General features: G+C 39.6%; 1 protein-coding gene across 1 annotated transcript in view; it reads left to right on the top strand.

Annotated features, from left to right (window-relative positions):
- Positions 1-23499, top strand: part of CLSTN2 (calsyntenin 2) — a 1274185-nt gene that overhangs the window by 1183350 nt on the left and 67336 nt on the right. Inside the window, exons 10-11 of the mRNA XM_082249414.1 lie at positions 1005-1171; positions 12416-12564. Of these exons, the coding sequence (XP_082105540.1) occupies positions 1005-1171; positions 12416-12564 (316 nt within the window). The remainder of the gene's footprint in view (positions 1-1004; positions 1172-12415; positions 12565-23499) is intronic.

Here is a 23499-nt window from a genome sequence, read left to right as displayed (position 1 = left end):
GATGGCTCCAACTACTCAAACATAGCAATGTCCATCAACGTTTTATTAAAGTATACAGACACACAGAATATCAGCGCTACAGTTAGCTACAGTGCTTCAGCTACAATACAGTATACAGCGGTACGGAGACTTCCCGCCTGCTGCTATAACAAGGCGGACTGAGCACTTCTCAGCCATTCACAAAAGCCTTGTATTTCTTTTAGTTAGTAAAAGGCTTCCTCACATGGGCTAGGGTGGAGATTGTAATATCATCCACCCACCTCTCCACACCAGCCAATCAAAGGAACAATTGTATGCATTGATAAAAATACAAGGCTTTCTTGCCAGAACACAGCACTGTATACTGAATGTAGCTGATTTCACTTACAGTTTATACAGTTTTTTGGCTAGCTTCTGGAGTTAGGTCTTAAGTACTCCACTCCAGCAGCTTAATGATTCAAGGTCTCCATCATAAGGCAAAAACACCAGTACCAAAAGGTTTTAAGAAAGTACTCAGCTACAAACCACATACTAGTGCTATGGCAGCAACTTGCTAAATAGGTTGAACTTGACAGAAGGCCAAGATCTGGGATTTAGTATATCAGTTGAGCAAAAGTTATTTTATTTAAAAAAATCTCACAGATGTTTTGTCAGATTTCAAACTGCAATTTATGGATTGTTGCATTTTGTCATGTGCACTGCTTTATTGAATAACACCTTTGGTACAGGGATTCCCAAACAATTTTAAAGATGCAGTACAGAAGAAGACAGTCATAGGCTTTATAATTGCAGTGCCTATGAGTTATGAAAGCTCGGTAACAACAACAATATACATCAGCAGAATCGGCCAGAACAGTCAGAATTTTGAACATATACTAAGCCCCAATTGCAGAGCCTGAAAAAGTTGCACTGTGCTCTCCCACTGACCTGCTAGCATTACTTGCTGGATTCAATTCTATACTCTTGAAAACAAGCTTGTTCTTTAGATTCTCATCTAGGTAACACTGCCTTTTCTTAATTTGTAGGGGGTGAAATCACGAAACCCAAATTTGCCCAGTATTTTCGTGGCAGTATAGCTGGACTCACTCTACGCCCTGGCAAAATAGAGAGCCAAAAAGTTATTTCCTGCTGGCAAGCCTGCAGAGAAGGACTGGACATCACTTCTCTGGAAAACTTGGGACAAGGTGTTAAGGTAAGATAAACTTTTAGAAGTGTTAAAAAATAGTTGCTTCAAAGGCTTATAACAGAATTTCTGTCACCTAAACTCACTGGGGAAAGGCATTTTGAAAGCTAAACTGACATAGGGCTATTAATTTAAAATTTAATTTTAAAACTATTTTTTTTAAAGAAAGTGCTTAGGCTCGAATGTTGCATTGTGCAAACGACATACCCGCTGAGCCTGTATGGACAGTATGGCAACTTATATAAAAAAGAAGCCTAAATTATCAAACCATTTTTTTTGCCACTGTGTGGGTACTAATTACAAACAAAAAAAAAAATGAGGGTAAAGCTCTACCCATTAGAGCCTAAAACAAAACTTTTATTTGGTACATTAAAATATATCTTTATTTTATTTATTTAACTATTAATCTTTATTGAAGAATTTTAACAGTAATAAAACAAACAGTTGATTCACTGTAACAGTCAGGTGATAATACAAAAGAGGATACAAAGAAAGACTATATGTATTCAACACAACCATGAGACTCATTTACTAAGAAAGAGAGCTATTTCACAAAATCTCCAATGGATTTATATAGAATATCAATTCATATTGTATATCAGGTACAAGTGCGACTACATTACCTATAGTGAGACTTCAACTGAGATCTGATTTTTGTGAACTCTTTTATTAGATTAAATGTCCATAAGCTGCAATACAGTGCTCTCTTTGAGCGTACATGTGTGTGAGTATTTCTTAAATATGAGAGGAGAAGCCTTTTAAGGACTTATGCAATTTGTACTTAAGATGCTAAAATGTATTCTTGAACATAATTATTTCCTCTTTAATGGGAACATTTACATTTCATGCAATTAGTAGGTTTACAGGAAATTAGTAGGTACAGCATTGGGCACAGAATGTGCCCCTACTCTACCTGCACCAACTTTATTTTAGGCTGGTGGAAAGATACAGTTGTATTTGTAAAGAAAATGCTTCAGTAATCCTTGAATGTACTGCTTTGGATTAAGTTCATAGGCAATATATTAATTCTTTGCAATGGAACCAGAGAAACCTTCCAGCAGTTTGTGGTACATCTCAGTGAGAACACAGTTGACATGTTCTTTACCAGTGAGATAGACTGGGACACAATACAATTCCTAGACCTCAAAATCATTAGGGAGGACTATGGTGCAATTCAATCAGCCATCAATCGGAAACCCATGTCCACAAATAGCCTTTTGCATTGGGAACGAGCCTTTTGCATTGGGAAAGCCACCACTCAAAATGTTTAAAGAGGGGTATTCCTCCTTAAACAGGAGTGTGGACAACTTTTTAATAGACATACACAAAGAGGATACCCTAGAAGGGATCTATTGAAATAATTTGATCGAGTCAATGCACTAACCCGGATTTATTGTTAAGACAGAAAAGAACTAAGCAAGACAAGTTTGCAAAGACAAGAATATTTGTTACTTATTCAAGTCAGTCTGGACAGATCTATGTTATCATTAGAAAATACTGGCCAGAATTACAGGATAATAAAGACTTACAGGAGTTTTTACCAAAAAATCCATCAGTAAGCGGGATAAGAACCTGATAGATGTTTTAGTCCAAAGTAATTTGGACAAAATTCCTACAGTGACACATAATCCATCTTAGCAGCCAGACAAACATAAGGGATCACATTGCAGTAGTCATTGCAATGCCTGTGAATTTAACCACTTCAGCTCTGGAAGGTTTTACCCCCTTCCTGACCAGGCCATTTTTTGCGATATGGCACTGCGTTATTTTAACTGACAATTACACAGTCGTGTGACTCTGTACCCAAATAAAATTGAAGTCCTTTTTTTCCCACAAACTGAGCTTTCTTTTGGTGGTATTTGATCACCACTGCGGTTTTTATTTTTTTGCGCTATAAACAAAAAAAGACCGACAATTTTGAAAAAAAATATATATATTTCTTACTTTCTGCTATAATAAAAAAAAATAAGACATCAAATTTCTTCAAACATTTAGGCCAATATGCATTCTCCTACATATTTTTGGTAAAAAAAAAAAACCAATATTGATTGGTTTGCGCAAACATTATAGAATCTACAAACTATGGAATAGGTTTAGTGACTTTCTATTTTTTTTTCTATTTTTTACTAATAATGGCAGGCCAGTGACACCAATGCACTGTCACTATATAAATGACACTGGCAGGGAAGGGGTTAACACCAGGGGCAATCAAAGCATTAAATGTGTTTCCTATGAGTGCTTTCTAGCTGTAGGGGAGTGCTTTGACTAAAGGAAAACAGAGATCCATGATTCTGCTTACCAGAAACACAAGAGCACCATTTTCCTCTCTGGCAGAACAGTGGTCTGCCTTATTTATATAGGCTGAATGCCTTTCTGCCTCTCTACGAATGATCACCAGGTTCCCAGGGGACATTGCGTCCGCCGAACCCCCTGATTGTCTCCCGCTGTGTTCAATCACAGCGGGAGCGGGGCTCTGGCCAGCTGTTCCTGTCCTCTGCTATATATAGGTAAAATCATCCCTAGTTGGATATTAGAACATGGTAATGATGTGATTTTGGAAAAAAAGAAAAACCCATAGCAAGGCATATTTGGTCCAAACATGATGGAAAACCTGAATGCCTCAAATTTTGTGAAGTGTAAGATGTATACATGGGCCTGGGAAAAGGAGATCTAGACAAAAATGAGTTAATAGCAGAGGCTAAATGGATCTTTAAATTGGGCTTAGGAGTACCTTATGGTCTGAATGAAGATTTTACATATTTGATATTTGTGCATAAATAATATCCTCCTAGATTTCCTTTTGAGATTGGTATGACATAGCTGTAAATAGCTCAAATATCTCCACTTGTTGTTATTTAAGAAATCTAATAAATAAAGATTTAAGCATGTTTCACACAAGGCGAGAGTCTTCTCAGTAAGATAGTATGTGAAATGTAGTGCAGGATAACATTGGTATTTGTTCTGAATAGTGGCAAGTACAAAAGCAGCAATAAGTTAGTAGAATAAACACAAGAAATAAATCAACCATTAAAGAGCATGAAACATGTTTCACATAAGGCGAGAGTCTCCTCAGTAAGATAGTATTTGAAATGTAGTGCAGAATAACATTGGTATTTTTTCTGAATAGTGGCAAGTGCAAAAGCAACAATAAGTTAGTATAATGAACACAAGGTGGCACTACATGAGCGTCAGTTCTCAGCTGCGGAAGTGCGTAGTTGGGATGATGACATCATTGTGCACATAGCTTGATGACATTTGGCACAAACTTTGGCCCCAACATACCAGATATTTTCAACTCCATACATTGATAGCCGCAAGACTGGCACTAGCTAGAGCCTGGAACAAGTCTCACTTTCTTTAGTAGTGCATATCCTCAACTTACGCTTTGCATTTGAGAGCATGTTTGCTCTTATTCACAATGATTGTTGTAGATTTCACAACAATTGGTTTTACTGTATTCTAGATCTAAACTCTGACCTCTGGGCCTGCTTATGCCACTCTACTAAATATGCTAAATATCCTTTTAGTGAACTTCCTGGTTCTGTTTCCTGTACATGACATGAATGTACAACCAGTTCTAAAAAAAAAATGTTCTTGTAGGTACATAGTTTTAACTCTACCATTGATTTTGCTTGTCCTTTGTTTCACTTTATCTTATTGATCATGAGACTTCCACCTGTTATATCTTAATTTTACCCTTTCTTTGCCACTAGTGTTATTTTATTCCTGGTGCATTTTGATTTGTTTTTTTTCTCTTGTTCTCTAGCTGCTTAATATCTTTTACGGGTGTAGATCTCAACATCAAGCAGTAAGATAGCAAAATATAGATTTATTTACTTTGGAAAATATTATTTTATACTCCACTTTGGCCAACATCTACTGTTTTAATTACGCCATAGTCCTCCCTGATGATTTTGAGGTCTAGGAAGTTTATTGTGTCTCAGTCTATCTCGCTGGTAAAGAACATGCCAATTGTGTTTCCATTGAGATGTATCACAAACTTCTGGAAGGTTTCCCTTCCAAAGAATGCATATCATCTATGAACTTCATCCACAGCAATATGCTTGAGGTACACTGAAACATATTCTTTACAAATACAAATGTTTCCTCCCACCAGCCTAAAAAAAAGTTGGCGTAGGTAGGTGCACATGTAGTGCCCATTGTAGTATCTCCTAATTGCCTGTAAATATTCCCATTAAACAGGAAATAATTATGTTCAAGAATACATTGTAGAAGCTTCAGTACAAATTGCATATGTCTTCAAAAGGCCTTCTCCCCCCTTTTTTAAAATACTCACATGCGTGTAAGCTCAAAGAGCGCTCTATATTGCTCTCTCAGCTTATGAACTTTTAATCCAGTAAGAGAGCCCACAAAAATCAGATCTCAACTGTACTGTAGTCTCTCTATAGGTAATATAGTCACACTTGTACTGGATATATGAGTTTATACTCCATAATAATCCATTGGAGGTTTAATAGTAATGTTGAAATAGCATTTAACTTTAATGGGTCTCAATGCTCTCTCTCTTAGTAAATGAGTCACATGGATGTGTCTTACAACATATATATGGCATGTCTTTTATCCTCTTTTGTGATATCACCCAACTGTTACAGTGACTCTGCTCTTTGTCTTATAAAGTTAAAATTCTTCAATAAAAATGAATAGTTAAAAAAATGAAAATATGTTTTAATGTTTCAAATAAAATGTATGTTTTAGGCCCTAGTGGGGCAGATGCATGGGTGGTAGAGCGCATAAAATATTTTTTGCTAGTTTGACAAGGTTCACTGTCAGTTTAACTCACCAAAGAGATTAACAGACTAAATTCAGTTTATTCTATTTTAAACATACATGGGATGTTTTTCTGTGTATTTCTTATGTGGTGAAAAGACATTTCTCGTCAAAATCTCCATATTGTACATGGACAGAAACAACGCTTGTTACACTTAGCATGTAGGGGCTGGGCTAATAACAGCACAACTTTAAAGGGGTACACAGAAAGAAACAATATACAGTAAAAAAAATTAAAACAAATAGTCTGCTGTGTGGCACTATATACTTTCAAGTTAATTTCAACTGGTAACTTCTCCTTTGATTGATAGCCTTTATTCATTGAAGAAATTTATACTGGGAAAATACAAAGTCTGCTAATGCTGATTTTCTATCCCAGAATAGTTGCTTGGCTGCCTTGTTGTTCTAAAGACCTAACAGTTCTGAAAAGCTGGCTTAAATTGTTGCTTGTTCTGTCAAAGAAAGAACTGAAGCTAGAAAAAGCCAGGTAACTACTCTTTAGTAGGAGGTCAGCAATGGAAGCCCTTATATTTTTTCTCAGACATAGACCATCCCCCTTGTATTTCTTAGGCAGGCTACAGCAGTAAGAAGTGCCAAAAATATACTCACTAAGCCTCCCTCTGTTTTTTTGTATCCCAATGACCATTTTTAGGCTGCTGTTTCACTGCTACAGAAATTGGGATTCCAGATATTTCAGGCTCCCCACTGCTCAAATAGTGGGGAGCTAAGTAGCAGGCAGTGGCTTCTACCCCTTCCACAGCCCAGCGCTCTAGTGAATGCTGGAGGGGCAGAGCAGAGCGCTAGTAAATGACAGTCACTGCTTTTTGCTCAGTGGAGACCAAGAACTTAGAGATCAGTGGTCATGCAATTGCTCAGTTCTCAATCTTAGAGCCATCGGTCCGAAGCTGCAGCCACATAGTATAGCATGCATGCTGGTTTTTTTTTGCCATCCCAAACTTCTCCTTTAACAGAGGAAGTAAGAATCAGGCTATAACTGATGGAGACAGGTTTACTTTAAGCAGTTAAGCTTATAAAAACTTTTACAAAGGCATACTTACGTACCTTCTAGCTTCAGAGAGACCAGCAGGACTTCAGAATAAACATACTTACTATATAAGAACCCTGCTTGAAGCTATTGAATCTTTAAAATCTTTTTATCACACTTCTCTTATCTCATTAATCATATGGAACAGGTTTGGGGTATTTGCGCAGATTGTGTTAGTTAGATCAAGCTGACTTTTATACTTTTCACATATAAAAAGAAATCTTTGATATGGAATATAAGTGCAGACACCAAGGTACTACATAGGTGCAAGAACTAAAGTGCAGCTGTTATATCAATGTGTCAAACTCAATAATAAATAGAACTATAACTCTATCCATTCCTTTTTTGCCTGAAGTGTAGACTTTTTAGCCACTTCTGTTCTAAGTAAAAGCAGGGGTAACTCAATTACAGACTAATTTATGACTGGCTGGTACATTAATAGATAATGGACAATTCAACCAGAATTCAAGAAGCTAATTTAAATAGTCCATGCATGAGCTACATGGTTTTAAGTGGGAATGTCAAGCCAGAGTTAACTTTTTCTCCGCTGTTCCTTGAATGTTTCTCATATGATTTAAGGAAGACAGAATAGTTTGATTGTGTTTTTTTTTTTTTTCTTTTTCCAGATAGGGAGGGGAGAACTGGCTAAGAGGGAAGGGGGAAGTACTGGAATGCTCTAAGGACTTTCCTAAGTGTTGCCCAAACTCAGAAATTAGCCAAAAAAAATAAGGATGATCGAACTTTTGAAAAGTTTGGTTTGACCAGAACACCCGAATTTCCCAAAAGTTCGGTTCGGATTCGGATTTCAGAACCCCATTGAAATCAATGGGACCCGAACTTCGGTAATCAAAACACACCATTTTTAAGCCCTAAAATGCCCCTAAAAAGTGCCTAGGGTTCTGGGTCATGCCCCATTAACTATTAATCACACAAAAAAAGTTCTTGAAAATTGTCATTTTTGATAAAAAAGCCAATTATTGAAAAAATTTTTTAAAAAAGAGAGATTTTTGATTTTTACTTTGGATTTAGTATCTGGGGGTCTAAAAGGTTTGCATGTGAAGTTTCAGCTCTGTAGCATGTCCAGAACCATGAAAAAAAAAAAAAAGATAATTTTTCAGTAGAACAGGGATGTGGGTCGGGACCCTCCTTTAACTTTAACACCTATATGATCTTTTTTTCTGGTTCTGGACATGCTACAGAGCTGAAACTTCACAGGTACACCTTTTAGACCCCCCAGACACAAAATAACACAAAAAGTTCTTAAAAATTGTCATTTTTGATAAAAAAAAAGCCAATTATTGAAAAATTAAAAAAAAAGAGATTTTTTGATTTTTACGTTGGATTTAGTCTCTGTAGCATGTCCAGAACCATGAAAAAAAAGATTGTTTGTATTAGAAAACTTTCAGCACAGGAGGTTGGCTCCACTGCTGTAACACCTTGCCGGTTTAATAGAAGGCATTTTTTTGGGTTCTTTGCAGTCAGGAAAAACATCTGAACTTGTGTATAGTGGTACTGTGCACAAGTTCTGATGTTTTGCCTGCCTCCAAAAACCCCCAAAAAATGCCAGCAAAAACACACCTGGGCATTTTTTTTTTTTGACGCTAGCGTTTTTTTGGCATTTTTGGGGTTCTTTTGAGGCAGGCAAAACATCTGAACTTGTGTATAGTGGTGTATATACACACATCCATATATTTATATACACACCTAGACATATATAGGTGTGATAGTAGCAGAAATATATGCTTGCGCTAATGAAATCATTTACAGTAATATATTTCTGCTACTATCACACCTATATATGTCTAGGTGTGTATATAAATATATGTATGTGTGTATATATATACCACTATACACAAGTTCAGATGTTTTGCCTGCCTCAAAAGAACCCAAAAAAATGCCAAAAAAACGCTAGCATCAAAAAAAAAATGCCCAGGTGTGTTTTTGCTGGCATTTTTTGGGGGGTTTTGGAGGCAGGCAAAACATCTGAACTTGTGCACAGTACCACTATACACAAGTTCAGATGTTTTTCCTGACTGCAAAGAACCCAAAAAAATGCCTGCTTTGAAACCGGCAAGGTGTGGAGAGAAGCTAACCCCCTGAGCTGAAAGTTTTCTAATACATTCAATCCTTTTTTTTTCTGGTTCTGGACATGCTACAGAGCTGAAACTTCACAGGTACACCCTTTAGACCCCCCAGACACAAAATCACACAAAAAAGTTCTTAAAAATTGTCATTTTTGATAAAAAAGCCAATTATTGAAAAAATTAAAAAAAAAAAAGAGATTTTTTGATTTTTACTTTGGATTTAGTATCTGGGGGGTCTAAAAAGTGTACATGTGAAGTTTCAGCTCTGTAGCATGTCCAGAACCATAAAAAAAAAAAGATTGTTTGTATTAGAAAACTTTCTGACAGGGGGTTTGCTTCACTGCTGTAACACCTTGTCGGTTTAATAGAAGGCATTTTTTTTTAGTTCTTTGAAGTCAGGAAAAACATCTGAACTTGTGTATAGTGGTGTATATACACACATCCATATATTTATATACACACCTAGACATATATAGGTGTGATAGTAGCAGAAATATATGCTTGCGCTAATAAAATAATTTACAGTAATATATTTCTGCTACTATCACACCTATATATGTCTAGGTGTGTATATAAATATATGTATGTGTGTATATATACCACTATACACAAGTTCAGATGTTTTGCCTGCCTCAAAAGAACCCAAAAAAATGCCAAAAAAACGCTAGCGTCAAAAAAAAAATGCCCAGGTGTGTTTTTGCTGGCATTTTATGGGGGGTTTTGGAGGCAGGCAAAACATCTGAACTTGTGCACAGTACCACTATACACAAGTTCAGATGTTTTTCCTGACTGCAAAGAACCCAAAAAAATGCCTGCTTTGAAACCGGCAAGGTGTGGAGAGAAGCTAACCCCCTGAGCTGAAAGTTTTCTAATACATTCAATCCTTTTTTTTTTCTGGTTCTGGACATGCTACAGAGCTGAAACTTCACAGGTACACCTTTTAGACCCCCCAGACACAAAATCACACAAAAAAATTCTTAAAAATTGTCATTTTTGATAGATTTTTGATAGAGAGCCAATTATTGAAAAAAATAATTGGATTTAGTATCTGGGGGGTCTAAAAAGTGTACCTGTGAAGTTTCAGCTCTGTAGCTTGTCCAGAACCATAAAAAAAAGATCGTTTGTATTAGAACACTTTCAGCACAGGAGGTTGGCTTCTCGCTTTTCACACCTTGCCGGTTTAATAGCAGGCGTTTTTTTTGGGCATTTTTTTGGGTTCTTTTGAGGCAGACAAAACATCTGAACTTGTGTATAGTGGTATATATACACACATACATATATTTATATACACACCTAGACATATATAGGTGTGATAGTAGCAGAAATATATTACTGTAAATTATTTCATTAGCGCAAGCATATATTTCTGCTACTATCACACCTATATATGTCTAGGTGTGTATATAAATATATGGATGTGTATATACACCACTATACACAAGTTCAGATGTTTTGCCCGCCTCCAAAACCCCCCAAAAAATGCCAGCAAAAACACACCTGGGCATTTTTTTTTGACGCTAGCGTTTTTTTTGCATTTTTTTGGGTTCTTTTGAGGCAGGCAAAACATCTAAACATGTGTATAGGGGGTATATATACATATATGTCTGAATATATACCCCTAGACATATATAGGTGTGATAGTAGCAGAAATATATTACTGTAAATGATTTCATTAGCGCAAGCATTTATTTCTGCTACTATCACACCTATATATGTCTAGGGGTATATATTCAGACATATATGTCTATATATACCCCCTATACACATGTTCAGATGTCATGTCTGACATCAAACATGTCCTCAAAAAAGCACTGGCAGTGGCAGCCCCTGCAGCATAAAAAATGCTTGGCTGGTGAGAAGCCATATGGGTGTGCCGAAGCTATTCAGAGAAAAGATCATTTCTCTATAGCGGTCACCCTGCTATGGAAGGGTTTTGTCACCCTTCCATAGCAGTCACTGCCAGTTAACCCAACACTACACTATGGTCCCCTTACACTTAACACTTTCCCTACAGAAACTCAATTTTTGAAGCTAACTTAAGTGTAAAGGAGCACTCTAACTACACTAGATATCCCTTTCCTCACACTAATAAATAGCTAAATGACACTTTTAAAGTAAAATTAACAGAACTGCTTCCACTCTCTTCCATGTCCAGTATAACAATGCTAGGAATATGGTGGGGGCGATCTTATATACTGGGGGGTGTATTCACTAATGATTGGTCTAGGGACCCCCTAGTCACTCCAATCACATTCCTAGCATTCTCCTGCCCCCTCAATTGGCTTTTGCTAATGGTTCTGGTCCAATCACGGGCTTTTAAAGCCCATTTCCTGAAGCATGGCATTTTGGGCGGTTCTGGTTGCCGAATTCCGAACTTTTTGGGCAAAAAGTTCTAAATTCGGCCGAACCTCGAACACCCAATGTTCGGGCCGAACCGATGGTCGACCCGAACCGTTCGATCCTCCCTAAAAAAAACACTTATTTTAAACATATCACTAGTTTTTCAAGGTCTGGTTAAAGACTGATGTTTCAGGGGGTTTTTTTTGGAGCGACTAACTACTTTTATCATTTATCTTTTTATGTAGGTGTGTTCTCTGGTTTGAACACTGCTGTGTTGGTTACAGAGAGGTCCAAGTAAAATAAAAAGAACTAATGAGAGTGAAATTTCAATGTATTAATATTAATACTGATAACAAGTTGGTAGACAGACCTTTTAAGGAAAAGATTTTCAGGAGGATAGAGCTAAAGAACCACCCAGACATCTGCCTCCACATCTGAGTGGCAGACCTTTGGTAACCTAAATAGACAATGGAGGAAGGTAGAGTGGAAGGTAATGAAAGGTACAGGTCTTGCCAGCTCGAGTGAAAAGGCTCCCAGGGCATTGGCACAATTCTGTGTGCTGGTCAACTTTCACCAGAATCCACCTAATTTTTCTTTCACAATGTTGGAATCCAATGGAATTTTCAAACTGAGCTAATTATATTTTGTGGTGAAAAAAAAAAAGTAGAATATGTGTACATTTTTACACTATGCACATGGGTATTAGGAATATAATTCCACACCTTTAAAAAATAGACAAATAGATTTTACAGTTTCTATTTCATGTGCTGTTCATGTTTGTCAATGTTGAAAAATCATTACCTTGGACACATATGAACTTGGATTCTAAATATTGTCAAGCGGCTCAATGAAACTACAATATAAAACTGTTTTAGAAAGTATTGACTTATTTTACCATGTCCATGCACTGAGTGTATAACAAATATCATAATTGTTATTAATTTCCCAGCTTGTATCTGTTCAGTTGGATTAAGGCATTTCCTTGTCTTCTCTTAGTACCATTTTAACCCTTCCCAGTCCATACTGATAATGGAAGGTGAAGATATTGACAGCATCAACCAAGCTCTTCGGAAAGTTTCATATATCAACTCACGGCAGTTTCCAAACACTGGCAAAAGACGACTGAGGGTGTCATCCAAAGTCCAGTAAGTGGCAACATAATAAACAAATAACAGCTTTGAGAAGAAATGTGTTATTGTAGACACTGTCTGGTTTACAATGTTATGGAGTACCTGTAATTATCTCAGATTCCCAAAGCTTTTGGTTTAGAGGTGGTGAGCTTCAGAAGGCCAGACTCTACAATAGACAGCCTCCACTGTCAGCCTACTGGTTTTGAAGTTAAAGTGGAACTTTACTTATAATTTACCCATTTACCCAACTTGGAACAAATGCTCTTTAGCAAATAACATGCATTCCACATTAACAAATATGCTACCAAAATTAGTGTATGGTGTAAATTGCCTGTTTCCTTTTGCTGGAGGCTGCAGAATCATCAGGTTGACCTTTAGTGGCGCTGTTTTTTTGCTACGGTGCTGAGAATAGAGAACAACTGAGGCTTTGCAGATTACACATTACTAGATTTTAAACAGTACAGGCACTTATTTTTAATGTTTTACATAGTTATACCTTTTCAAATAGGCCAGCATAAAGTAATCTATCAGAACTTCATTTTCTGAGTAAACTTCCACTTTAAGGAAAATTGTCAAAAAATAAACCATAAATGAAAAGCTTCTGATAAAAATAGCCAATCCCTTGTTCTCTTATGAGTTTGGTATCATTGTTCAGGAACTAGTATGTACTTGGAAATCAGATAGCAGCAGTGTTAATCTCAGGTTTTCCACACAAGCATTCTGCTTTGTGATAGTCTCGTACAATATCTCCAAAGACATTGACTTCAAACCCATCATCATCAACAGACAATCTATTACCTATGTACAGCAATGAAGGTGGTAAAAGTTAGTGATAAGTGATCTGATTAGATTGAAGCAGTGTCAATGGTGAAGTGGAACAATATTCTTGAAGTGGACAGTTTCCCACTGTCTGTACCATCATTTATTTTTAACATACTAACCAAGAATGTAAAATCACAATAAAGACAAAACTCTTAATCTGAATGAGAGATATTGTTTTAACAAAGTAGGGCCGAAGATCATTTAGCCCTACTTTTCCTGTGGGTCACAGGAGTGAAGTTCTTTCTCCACTACTATGATCTGTATTCAGCTGAGAGTGGGCTAAAACCTGCTGTTATCTGCTGATGTCCCTCAGCTTGTCCATGCTTTGGATCAATCCTGACTTAAATGTTGGGATCCACCCAGATGCCTGACCAGCAGCTGCCTTAGCCTCTTAGAACACCGCTAAGAGCCTCTACCAGCTGCTTCCATCCTCTCCAGAGCTCAGTGCTCCAGTGAGTGCTGGAAGACCAGAGCAGAGAGCTGGTGACTGACAGCCACTGGCTCTCTGCTTACTGAAGACCGAGTGATCAGAGGTGATTCAGTTTATGGTCTTAAAGGCAGCGGGGGACAGATGCAGCATCAGATCAATGCTGCATTCACCTAGGTAAGTATGTATGTATGTTAGTTTTTGAATTTCTAAAATTTTCTTTTAAGGGATAAGATCAACTTTAAAAAAAAATTAAAATAAATGCACATCTTTTTGCAGGTAAAAATGAGCCTGCAAAGAATTGCACCCACGATCAGCAGATAATGGGTGCATTGCAGGGCTTTTGCAGACAGCGTGTGTAAGATGTCTTCTCATACAAGCAGGAAGTTACACACTGACACAAAGACTCAGTGAACTACCTAGAACGCTCAACAGTGCCCTGGTAGTTAGTTGAGAACTACAAGCCGAGAGCCACAACGGCTGTCGGTACTTGTAGTTTTCATGTTCACTGAAATCTGTGAATGAATTATGCAGTGACAGCGATCCCCCCTCTCACTGTCAAAACGGGGATCAGAAGGGTGGGTGCATCTGTAACATGTTATACCCTGAATATGGGTATAACATGTAACATGGTACATATGGTAAATTTATATTTTAAAGTGGATGTAAACCCTCACATATTCCCAGTAAAGGGAACAGCCTCAGATTATCAACAGAGATCAAACAAATCCTCCTACATAAGTTTTATTTGTATATCTGCTGTCTTCAGCTTTCTACACTTTTTAGAAAGTGAACATTGTGTTAGATTTTTTTCTTTCTGTTCCAGCACTAGGTGTGGAGTCTTGGCATACACTATGTGACAGCTGATTGGAGGAAAGTCACACGTCCCCTCCCTCTCCATAGGAAGAGGAAGGAAGAAACTTGCAGAGCTGTGCTGTGAACAGACCAGCTCTCTGCTAATCTATCTGTATGCACCCACCCCAACACTAATTTACAGCTGCTTTTAACTCCTGTGTCAGAGAATTTGTCAGAAGTTATAATGTATTGCTGTGAAAGTATCTGTGTATGCATTTATGCCAACTCAGTTAGTGCTTATAATGAATCTATTATAAATACTGTACCAAGGTCTGGTTAGATTTGGGATACTACAAAGAGCAATTGTTAAATGTTTAGATGTCAGCAGGAAACAATAATTGAGAAGGTTGGCATGATGCAGATATTGTGACTGCTTCCAACTACCAAAAATAGCAAAGATAGGGGTGTAAGAGAAGCAGTTGTAAACAGTTTGACAGTAGGAACCAGCAGACTGTTTCCTTAAAATTTTATAGGCTTTGAGGATCATCTTCTTACCAGAAGTTGTCACAAACTATCTTGTTGACCATGATGACTTTGTGGACTTGTTGGCTTGCTCATCTTTGCACTTTCAGCAGAGAGATGCTAAGTGCAATGATGATGTGAATTTGGGAATAAATGCATCAGTTGGGGCAATGGATTTTTCAGCATTACCATAGCCCTAATGATGTAACCAAGATGATGATAAAGCAGATTTTTCGTTATTACAAAATTACAATAAAGTGATGAGTGAATGATAAAAAACACTTTTGAGAATAATTTTAAACAGCGATCTCCTACAATGTTACCAGATTTCTGCAGGGAATTAAGGATTGTTTGAATACTCCTACAGAAATTAAATTCTACTTTCTTTGTACATGCTGTGACATGGAAAAGACTCAGTCGGTATCTTATCGTGGCCACAAAATAAATAAATCTGTCCTCAAAATTGAGGATAGAGCTACCGTTCTACATTCAATTGCTCATTAAGATATCTTCCACGGTTTGGCTTGCAGACATGGAGAAGACAATTCATTCTACACAATACCAAAAGATTCTACAGATGGATATCTTATTAGTGAGCTTTCAACCAAATTGTTAAAGCTTTGACATAAACATATTTAAATATGTAACATTTATTCAAGCTCATTCTCATTTGTGCACTGAAATAAATGAGGTTAGCTCTGACCTGTGTGCAGAATATTAGTCCTAGGTGTGCCTGTAAATCTACCAGTGTGTCTGAAGCCAAATTTGTTTCATGAACTGGAGCAGCCATTTTTAAGTCCCAAGTTTACCTTGACTGAAAAGTTGCTGCATGACCTGAAATCTCTAAAGAGGATTAAACAAAAACACTTTGAAGTCAATGTGCAGGATTAATTAACGTGTAGCAGATATTTGATTGAAGTAACAGATTTTTGATTGAAGTAACAGATATTTGATTGAAGTAGCATCAACTGAAGTTTTGCTTCTGATTTCAAAATCTAAGAGCTTTTTAATAAATTGATATATTTATTTCATGAAGGGGAAGTAAATGTGAATGTATTAGTGGCTAAACTAACTTTAATAAATGAAAAGCTGTGAGTTACACTACACTGCTTGTCTTTAATGCCCTAAAGGATAAGTTATGTGTTTACCTTTTTTTTTTTTTTTCCTAAATTCAAGCTGCCCTATGTACCAATATAGCATTAATGTACTTATTTTGCAAAAATATAAAAGCTTTCCATTAACCACTTTACCACTAGAGCATTTTGCTGTCTTACGTCTGGGCCACTTTTTGCAATTCGGCACTGTGCGAATTTAACTGACAATTGCGCAGTCGTGCGACGCTGTACCCAAGCGAAATTGACGTCCTTTTTTTCCCACAAACAGAGCTTTCTTTTGATGGTATTTGATCACCTGTGCAATTTTTACTTTTTGCGCTATAAACAAAAAAAGAGCGTTTATTTTGAAAAAATAACAATATTTTTAACATTTTTTTATATGAAATTCCCCCCAAAAAAGATGTAAAAACCAATTTTTTTTAAAATTTTTGGCCAATTTGTTTTCTGCTACCCATGTTTGGTAAAAAAAATCACAATAAGCGTATTTTGATTGGTTTGCGCAAAAGTTATTGCGTTTACTAACAAAGGGAAAGATTTATGTCATTTTTGGTGTTTTTTTTTAACGAGTAATGGCGGCGATCTGCGACTTTTTTTGCGGGACTGCAACATTGCGGCGGACAGATCGGACCCTTGACTGACATTTTTGACACTTTTGGGGGTACCAGTGACATTACTGCAGTAATCAGTGCTATAAATATGCACTGTTACTGTAAAAATGACACTGGCAGGGAAGGGGTTAATTTTATTGGAGAGGGAGGGGTTAATGTATGCCTGGTGCTTACTGACGTGTGGGGGGGGGGAGGTGACTGTGTGAGACAGGGACAGATCGGATGTCCAGCTATGCTGAACACTCCGATCTGTCACTCCCTGTCACTGAGGAGATACGCCCGCTTGTGTTTACACAGGCGGGCGGATCTCCACACTAGATCCCTGACGATCGGGGCAGAGCAGCGGCGATCGCCGCTGCTCCTCCCCTGGCCCGACTCCCGCTGTGAATGAAAACAGCGGGAGCACGCCTCCGGTGGCGCGCGAGCGCCGCCTACAGGGGAGGAGTCTGGCGACGTAGGTCTACGTCGTCAGACGGGTTCGTGCCACTTTGCCGCAGTACTATTCCAGTACTCAGTGGTAAAGTGGTTAATTCTACAGACACTTACCTCACTGTCTTCATGGATGTTTCCAAACACATATCCATTACTTCTGCCTTACTTCCTGGGCAGACTAAAGGTCATGACACAGGAAGGAGTTGACCAGCTGACCTCATTAGCCCACACCCTGCATCATCCACCCTCCTACCTATTACCTACTTCCAGGTGTATGTTTTTTAAATGAAAGGCAATCAATCAGTGATCACCCTTCTCACTAAATACACAGGCATCAATTTTTCTTTCCTACCTTAATTTTAATCTTGTATAGATTGTTAATTTGGTATTTTGAAGTGTGCAGGAAATGAGAGATGAGATAACAGCCTATGTGAATAGAGCTATAGTATTAAAAACTATACAATCTAATTGTACAATCTCCTATAGATCTACCATAAACTCTGTAGTGCAAGGGCCTGCCTGATTGTATACAGAGTGATTGGCTAGATAGGTGTTTCATCTTATTATATAAATTTGGTAAATCTAAAGGAGATTGTAAAGTGTCTGGTCACCTTTACACACCTAAAATTACTAGTTGCGCTTTCAGTGCCATTAATTGTTAACGGCACGCCAAACACAGAAGCAAACACACATTTTGCCATTTTGTAAAAAAACGAGTGGCAAATGCTGCAAAATGCACAGTAAAAAACATGCAACCCACAACATGCAAAAATGTCCCATGAGCCACATGTAGCACAGCCCATTGAAATCAACAGGCTGCCCTATGCGTGTCACAGGAAAAATGAGCCACAAAATGTGCGCTCCCACTATGCTAGATGTGAAAGGGTCCTGAAAGTTAAATCGGTGCGTTAACACAAGAACAATGAGGCTCCATTCACATCTGTGTGTGTCCTTGCATTTCAGAAATGCGCTGCACCAAAAATGACAGTAAAAAATACACCAAGCTCCGCTCTAAAAAAAGTTCAGAAGCTTCTTTGGGGTGATTTTTGCGCCCATTTAGGTGGATGGGCTGCCCTATGCGTGATGAGTGAAATGGGATCCAAAATGCCCCCCTGCACAAAAAATAAAAATGTGAACATGATTAAGAGCTGAGTGTTTCTGTCCACTCCCTCCTATGTAGTTGTATAAAGATGGCCATACACTATGCAGTCTGATTGTACAATCTCTATACAATTTTGTTTAGATTTACCAGAACTATGGATTAGGAGAATCCACCTATCTATCCATTCACTCTGTATCCAATCACAGGCCCTTGCACTACAGAGTTGATGGTAGATCTAAAGGAGATTTTACAATCATATTGTATAGTGTATGTTGAGCTTTACAGAACCCAGGGCACAATCCTCCTGCTGGAAAGGATGACATCCTTTCAATACTACAGGCTGTTATCTCATCTCTTATTTCCTGCACACTTCAAAATGCCAAATTACCGATCTATGCAAGATTAAAGGTAGGGAAACAAAATTGATGCCTTTGTATTTAGTGAGATTGGTGATCACTAATTGATTGCATTTTATAAAAAAAAAAAAACATGCACCTGGAAATGGGGGGGGGGGGGGGGGGTAGGAGTTTGGATGATGTAGGGGAGAGTCCAGAGGGTGGTGATTAATGGGGAGTACTCAGATTGGGGATTAGCTACTCACTAGGGGGGGGGACCTCTGGGTGAATCTAAGATGTAAAAGGACCTAGGGGTACTGGTGGACAACAGGCTTGACAGTGGCATGCAATGCCAAGCTGCTGCAAGCAAGGCCAACAAAATACTGGCATGTATAAAAAAGGGCATTCACTCCAGAAATGAAGGAATTATTCTCCCACTTTACAAGACTCTGGTCCAGCCACATCTGGAGTATGCTGTCCAGTTCTGGGCACCGGTCCTCAGGAAGGATGTGCTGGAACTGGAGAGAGTCCAGAGAAGGGCAACAAAAATAATTAGGGGAATGGAGGACATCAGCTATGAGGAAAGACTGAAAGCATTGAACTTATTCTCTCTGGAGAAGAGACGCTTGAGGGGGATATGATATCAATGTACAAATACTGTACTGGTGATGACTCTAGCATAAGGAACACACTTTTTAGAGAAAGGGAATACAATAAGACACGTGGTTACTCATTAAAACTAGAGGAAAAACGGTTTAAACTTAAAATACGTAAGGGGTTCTTCACTGTCAGAGCAGTAAGGATGTGGAATTCTCTTCCACAAGCAGTCGTATAAGCAGGGAGCATGAATACTTTCAAAAAACTGTTAGATGAGCACCTTAAAGACCACAACATAAAAGGGGTATACAATGTACAGTTAACAGCAAACACACACACACATCATAGGTTGAACTGGATGAACTGATGTATTTTTTCAACCTCACAAACTATGTAACTATGTGTATGCTATTGAGGTCAGCTGATCAACTCCTTCTTGTGTCATGACCTTTAGTCTGTCCAGGAAGTAAGGCAGAAGTAATGAATATGTGTTTGGAAACATCCATGAAGACAGTGAGGTAAGTGTCTGTAGAATTAATGGAAAGCTTTTATATTTTTGCAAAAGAAGTACATTAATGCTATATTGGTACATAGGGCAGCTTGAATTTAGGGGGAAAAAAAAGGTAAACACATAACTTATCCTTTAGGGCAGTGGTCCTCAACTCCGGTCCTCAGGGCCCACTAACAGGCCAGATTTTAAGTATTACCTTGGGGAGATGCAGACTAGAGTACTGCAATCACTGAGCAGCAAATGATATCACCTGGGATGTATTTCAGTTATCTTGCAAACCTGGCCTGTTAGTGGGCCCTGTAGGCCAGGGTTGAGGACCACTGCTTTAGGGCATTAAAGACAAACAGTGTAGAGTAACTCACAGCTTTTCATTTATAAAAGTTAGTTAAGCCACTAATACATTCACATTTACTTCCCCTTCATGAAATAAATATATCAATTTATTAAAAGGCTCTATCTGTGGAATTAATGGAAAGCTTTAATATCTTTGCAAAAGAAGTACATTAATGCTATATTGGTACATAGGGCAACTGGGATTTAGAAAAAAAAAAAAAAGGTGAACTTAGCCTTTAATTAGTAGATCACATTACAGAATTGGAAAGACTTTAATGCCTCCTTTCCACTGAGCGGAACGGTACAGGTCAGTACAGTTTGGAAGGGTTAGAATGGTCCGGCCTATTCAGGTGAGCGTTTCCACTGCAAGTCGGACCACCAGGGGCCATGCAGGGTTTACACCAAACGTGGTGTTTGTTTTGCGCTTTCGTTTGAGGTGAGCATTGACGTTTTCCTGTCCGCCAATCAGTGGAATGTATCGTGTGACGCCAGTAGCTTCGCCCTAACCATACCGTACCATTTCCTATAGCCCTACATCTGAAGGAGGACCAGAAATGGTGTGGTTTGGTTGTATGGGCCACTTTCATAATGGAAACACTCAAAATAGCATACCGTACTTAACCGAACCAACCCGAACCGATCCACTCAGTGGAAACGAGGTATTCGTTTTAGTAAAATGAGGCAGGGTAGGGACCCAGAACCTTCATAACATATGGAGAATGTTCACAAGAGAGGAATCAAGAAAATTCGCTCACAGCACAGACCAGCATTATTGACAGCATCAAGTCTCAATAGGAGATTAACCCCCTCCCATCCGCGCTACAGCCTATATACGGCTGCAGCGCGGACTCGAATTTTTGGAAGGCCGTTTTTAGACGGCCTCCAGTGACACGCCCCCCCCCCCCCCGCGCGCTCCCGCGAGCGTGCATCGGGGAGAATCTGTGTCGGCCGTGTCCCTTGGACACGGCCGATCACAGATCGTGGTGAATGGCCAATCACAGCGGCCATTCACCATGTGATCAAGCCGTCCAATGAGAGATGATCTCATATGTAAACATATGAGATCATCTCTCATCGCCGGCGCTCCTTCCTCACACAGACACTGCAGTGTGAGGAAGGAGGGGGAGCCGACAGCCACTGGGGACACAGACAAATGTAATCAGGGCACTGATCACCAGTGCCCTGATTACTGAAGGTAAAAAAACCACACACATTGCCCCCCCATCAGTGCCCACAGTGCCCGCCATCAGTGCCCCCATCAATGCCCACAATCAGTGCCCATAGTGCTGCCAGTCAGTGCCCATCAGTGCCTGCTCATCTAGGCACTGTTGAGACCATGACTGGCAGCACTATGGGCACTGAGTGTGGGCACTGATGGTGCTGCCCATCAGTGCTCATCAGTGCCGCCCATCAGTGCTCATCAGTGCCACCCGTCAGTGTCCATCAGTGCCATCCGCCAGTGCCCATCAGTGCCGCCTATCAGTGCCCATCAGTGCCGCCCGCCAGTGCCACCTCTCAGTGCCCAGCGGTGCCGCCTATCAGTGCCGCCTATCAGTGCCACCTATCAATGCCGCCTATCAGTGCTCATCAGTGCGGCATATTAGTACCTCCTCATCAGTGCCAATAAGTGCCACCTCATCAGTGCCCATAAGTGCCACCTCATCAGTGCCCATAAGTGCAGCCTATCAGTGCCCATCAGTGCCACCTCATCAGCACACATCAGTGAGGGAGAAAAATTTATTTTCAAAATTTACTCGCAGAAAATAAGAAAAACTTTTTTTTTTTTCAAAATTTTCTGTCTTTTTTCTTTTTTTTTTGTAAAAAATAAAAAACCCAGAGATGATTAAATACCACCAAAAGAAAGCTCTGTTTGTGTGAAAAAAATGATAAAAATGTCATATGGGTACAGTGTAGCATGACCGCGCAATTGTCATTCAAAGTGTGAGAGCGCTGAAAGCTGAAAATTGGCCTGGATGGGAAGGGTGTTTAAGTGCACAGAAGGCCAGTGGCGTAGCGTGAGTTGTCAGCGCCCGGGGCAAGGTAAGTAATTTGCGCCCCCTACACAAATCTACTAGACCACTGCACAGACCACTACACTGACACCTACACCGACCTAGCTGACCACTACACAGACCTACCTGATTACTATACTGACAATTACACAGACCTACCTGACCACTACACAGACCTACCTTACCTCTACACAGACCTACCTGACCTCTACACAGACCTACCTGACCACTACACAAACACCTACACTGACCTACCTTATTCCTGCACTAACCAACCTGATCACTACACTGACACCTACAGTATCTAATTTATATACTGACACCTACACTGACCTACCTGACCACTACACTGACCTACCTGACCACTACGCAGACCTACCTCACCACTACGCAGACCTACCTGACATTTACACTGATCACTACACAGACCTACCTGTTTCTTGCACTAACCTACCTGATTATTATACTGACACCTACAGAGACCTATCTTACCACTACAGAGACATATCTGATTCCTACACTAACCTACCTTATTACTATACTGACACTTACACTGATCTACCTGATCACTACACTGACCTACCCTATTACTACACTGACCCCTACACTGACATCCCTGATTCCTACACTGACCTACCTGACACCTTCACTGACCCCCCTTACACTTACACCCCTACACTGAACCCCCTACACTCACCCTTCTTCCCTGCCCCTCCTTCACTGACCCCCCTTCGCTGGCCCCCCTACACCGAACCCCCTACACTGAACCCCCTTCACTGGCCCCCCTACACCAGACCCCCTACACTGAACCCCATTCACTGACACCTACACTGACCCCCTTACAGTGACACATACACTGGCCCCCCTTCACTGACCTCTACTCTGACCCCTAGAATGGCCCCCTACACTGACTCCACCTACAGTGACACTTACACTGACCCCCCTACACTGACCTTCCCTACACTAACCCCCTCTACACTGACCCCTACACTGACCCCCCTACATTGACACCTAAACTAACCCCCTACACTGACCCCCCCTACACTGACCCCTTCACTGACCCCCCCTACACTGACCCCCCCCCCACATTGACACCTACACTGACCCCCCCTACACTGAACCCTTACACTGACCCCCCTACATTGACCCCTTCACTGACACCTACACTGACCCCCCCACATTGACGCCTACACTGAGCCCCTAAACTGACCCCTTTACTGACCCCCCCCACATTTACACCTACATTGATCCCCCTACACTGACCCCCCTACACTGACCCCCCCCACATTGACACCCACACTGACCCGCCTACACTGACACCCCCATACACTGAACCCTT

Source organism: Pelophylax lessonae (genome assembly GCF_965119305.1).
Source record: "Pelophylax lessonae genome assembly, chromosome: 3".
Classification (NCBI taxonomy): domain Eukaryota; kingdom Metazoa; phylum Chordata; class Amphibia; order Anura; family Ranidae; genus Pelophylax; species Pelophylax lessonae.
This window is presented reverse-complemented; position numbering and strand designations above follow the sequence as displayed.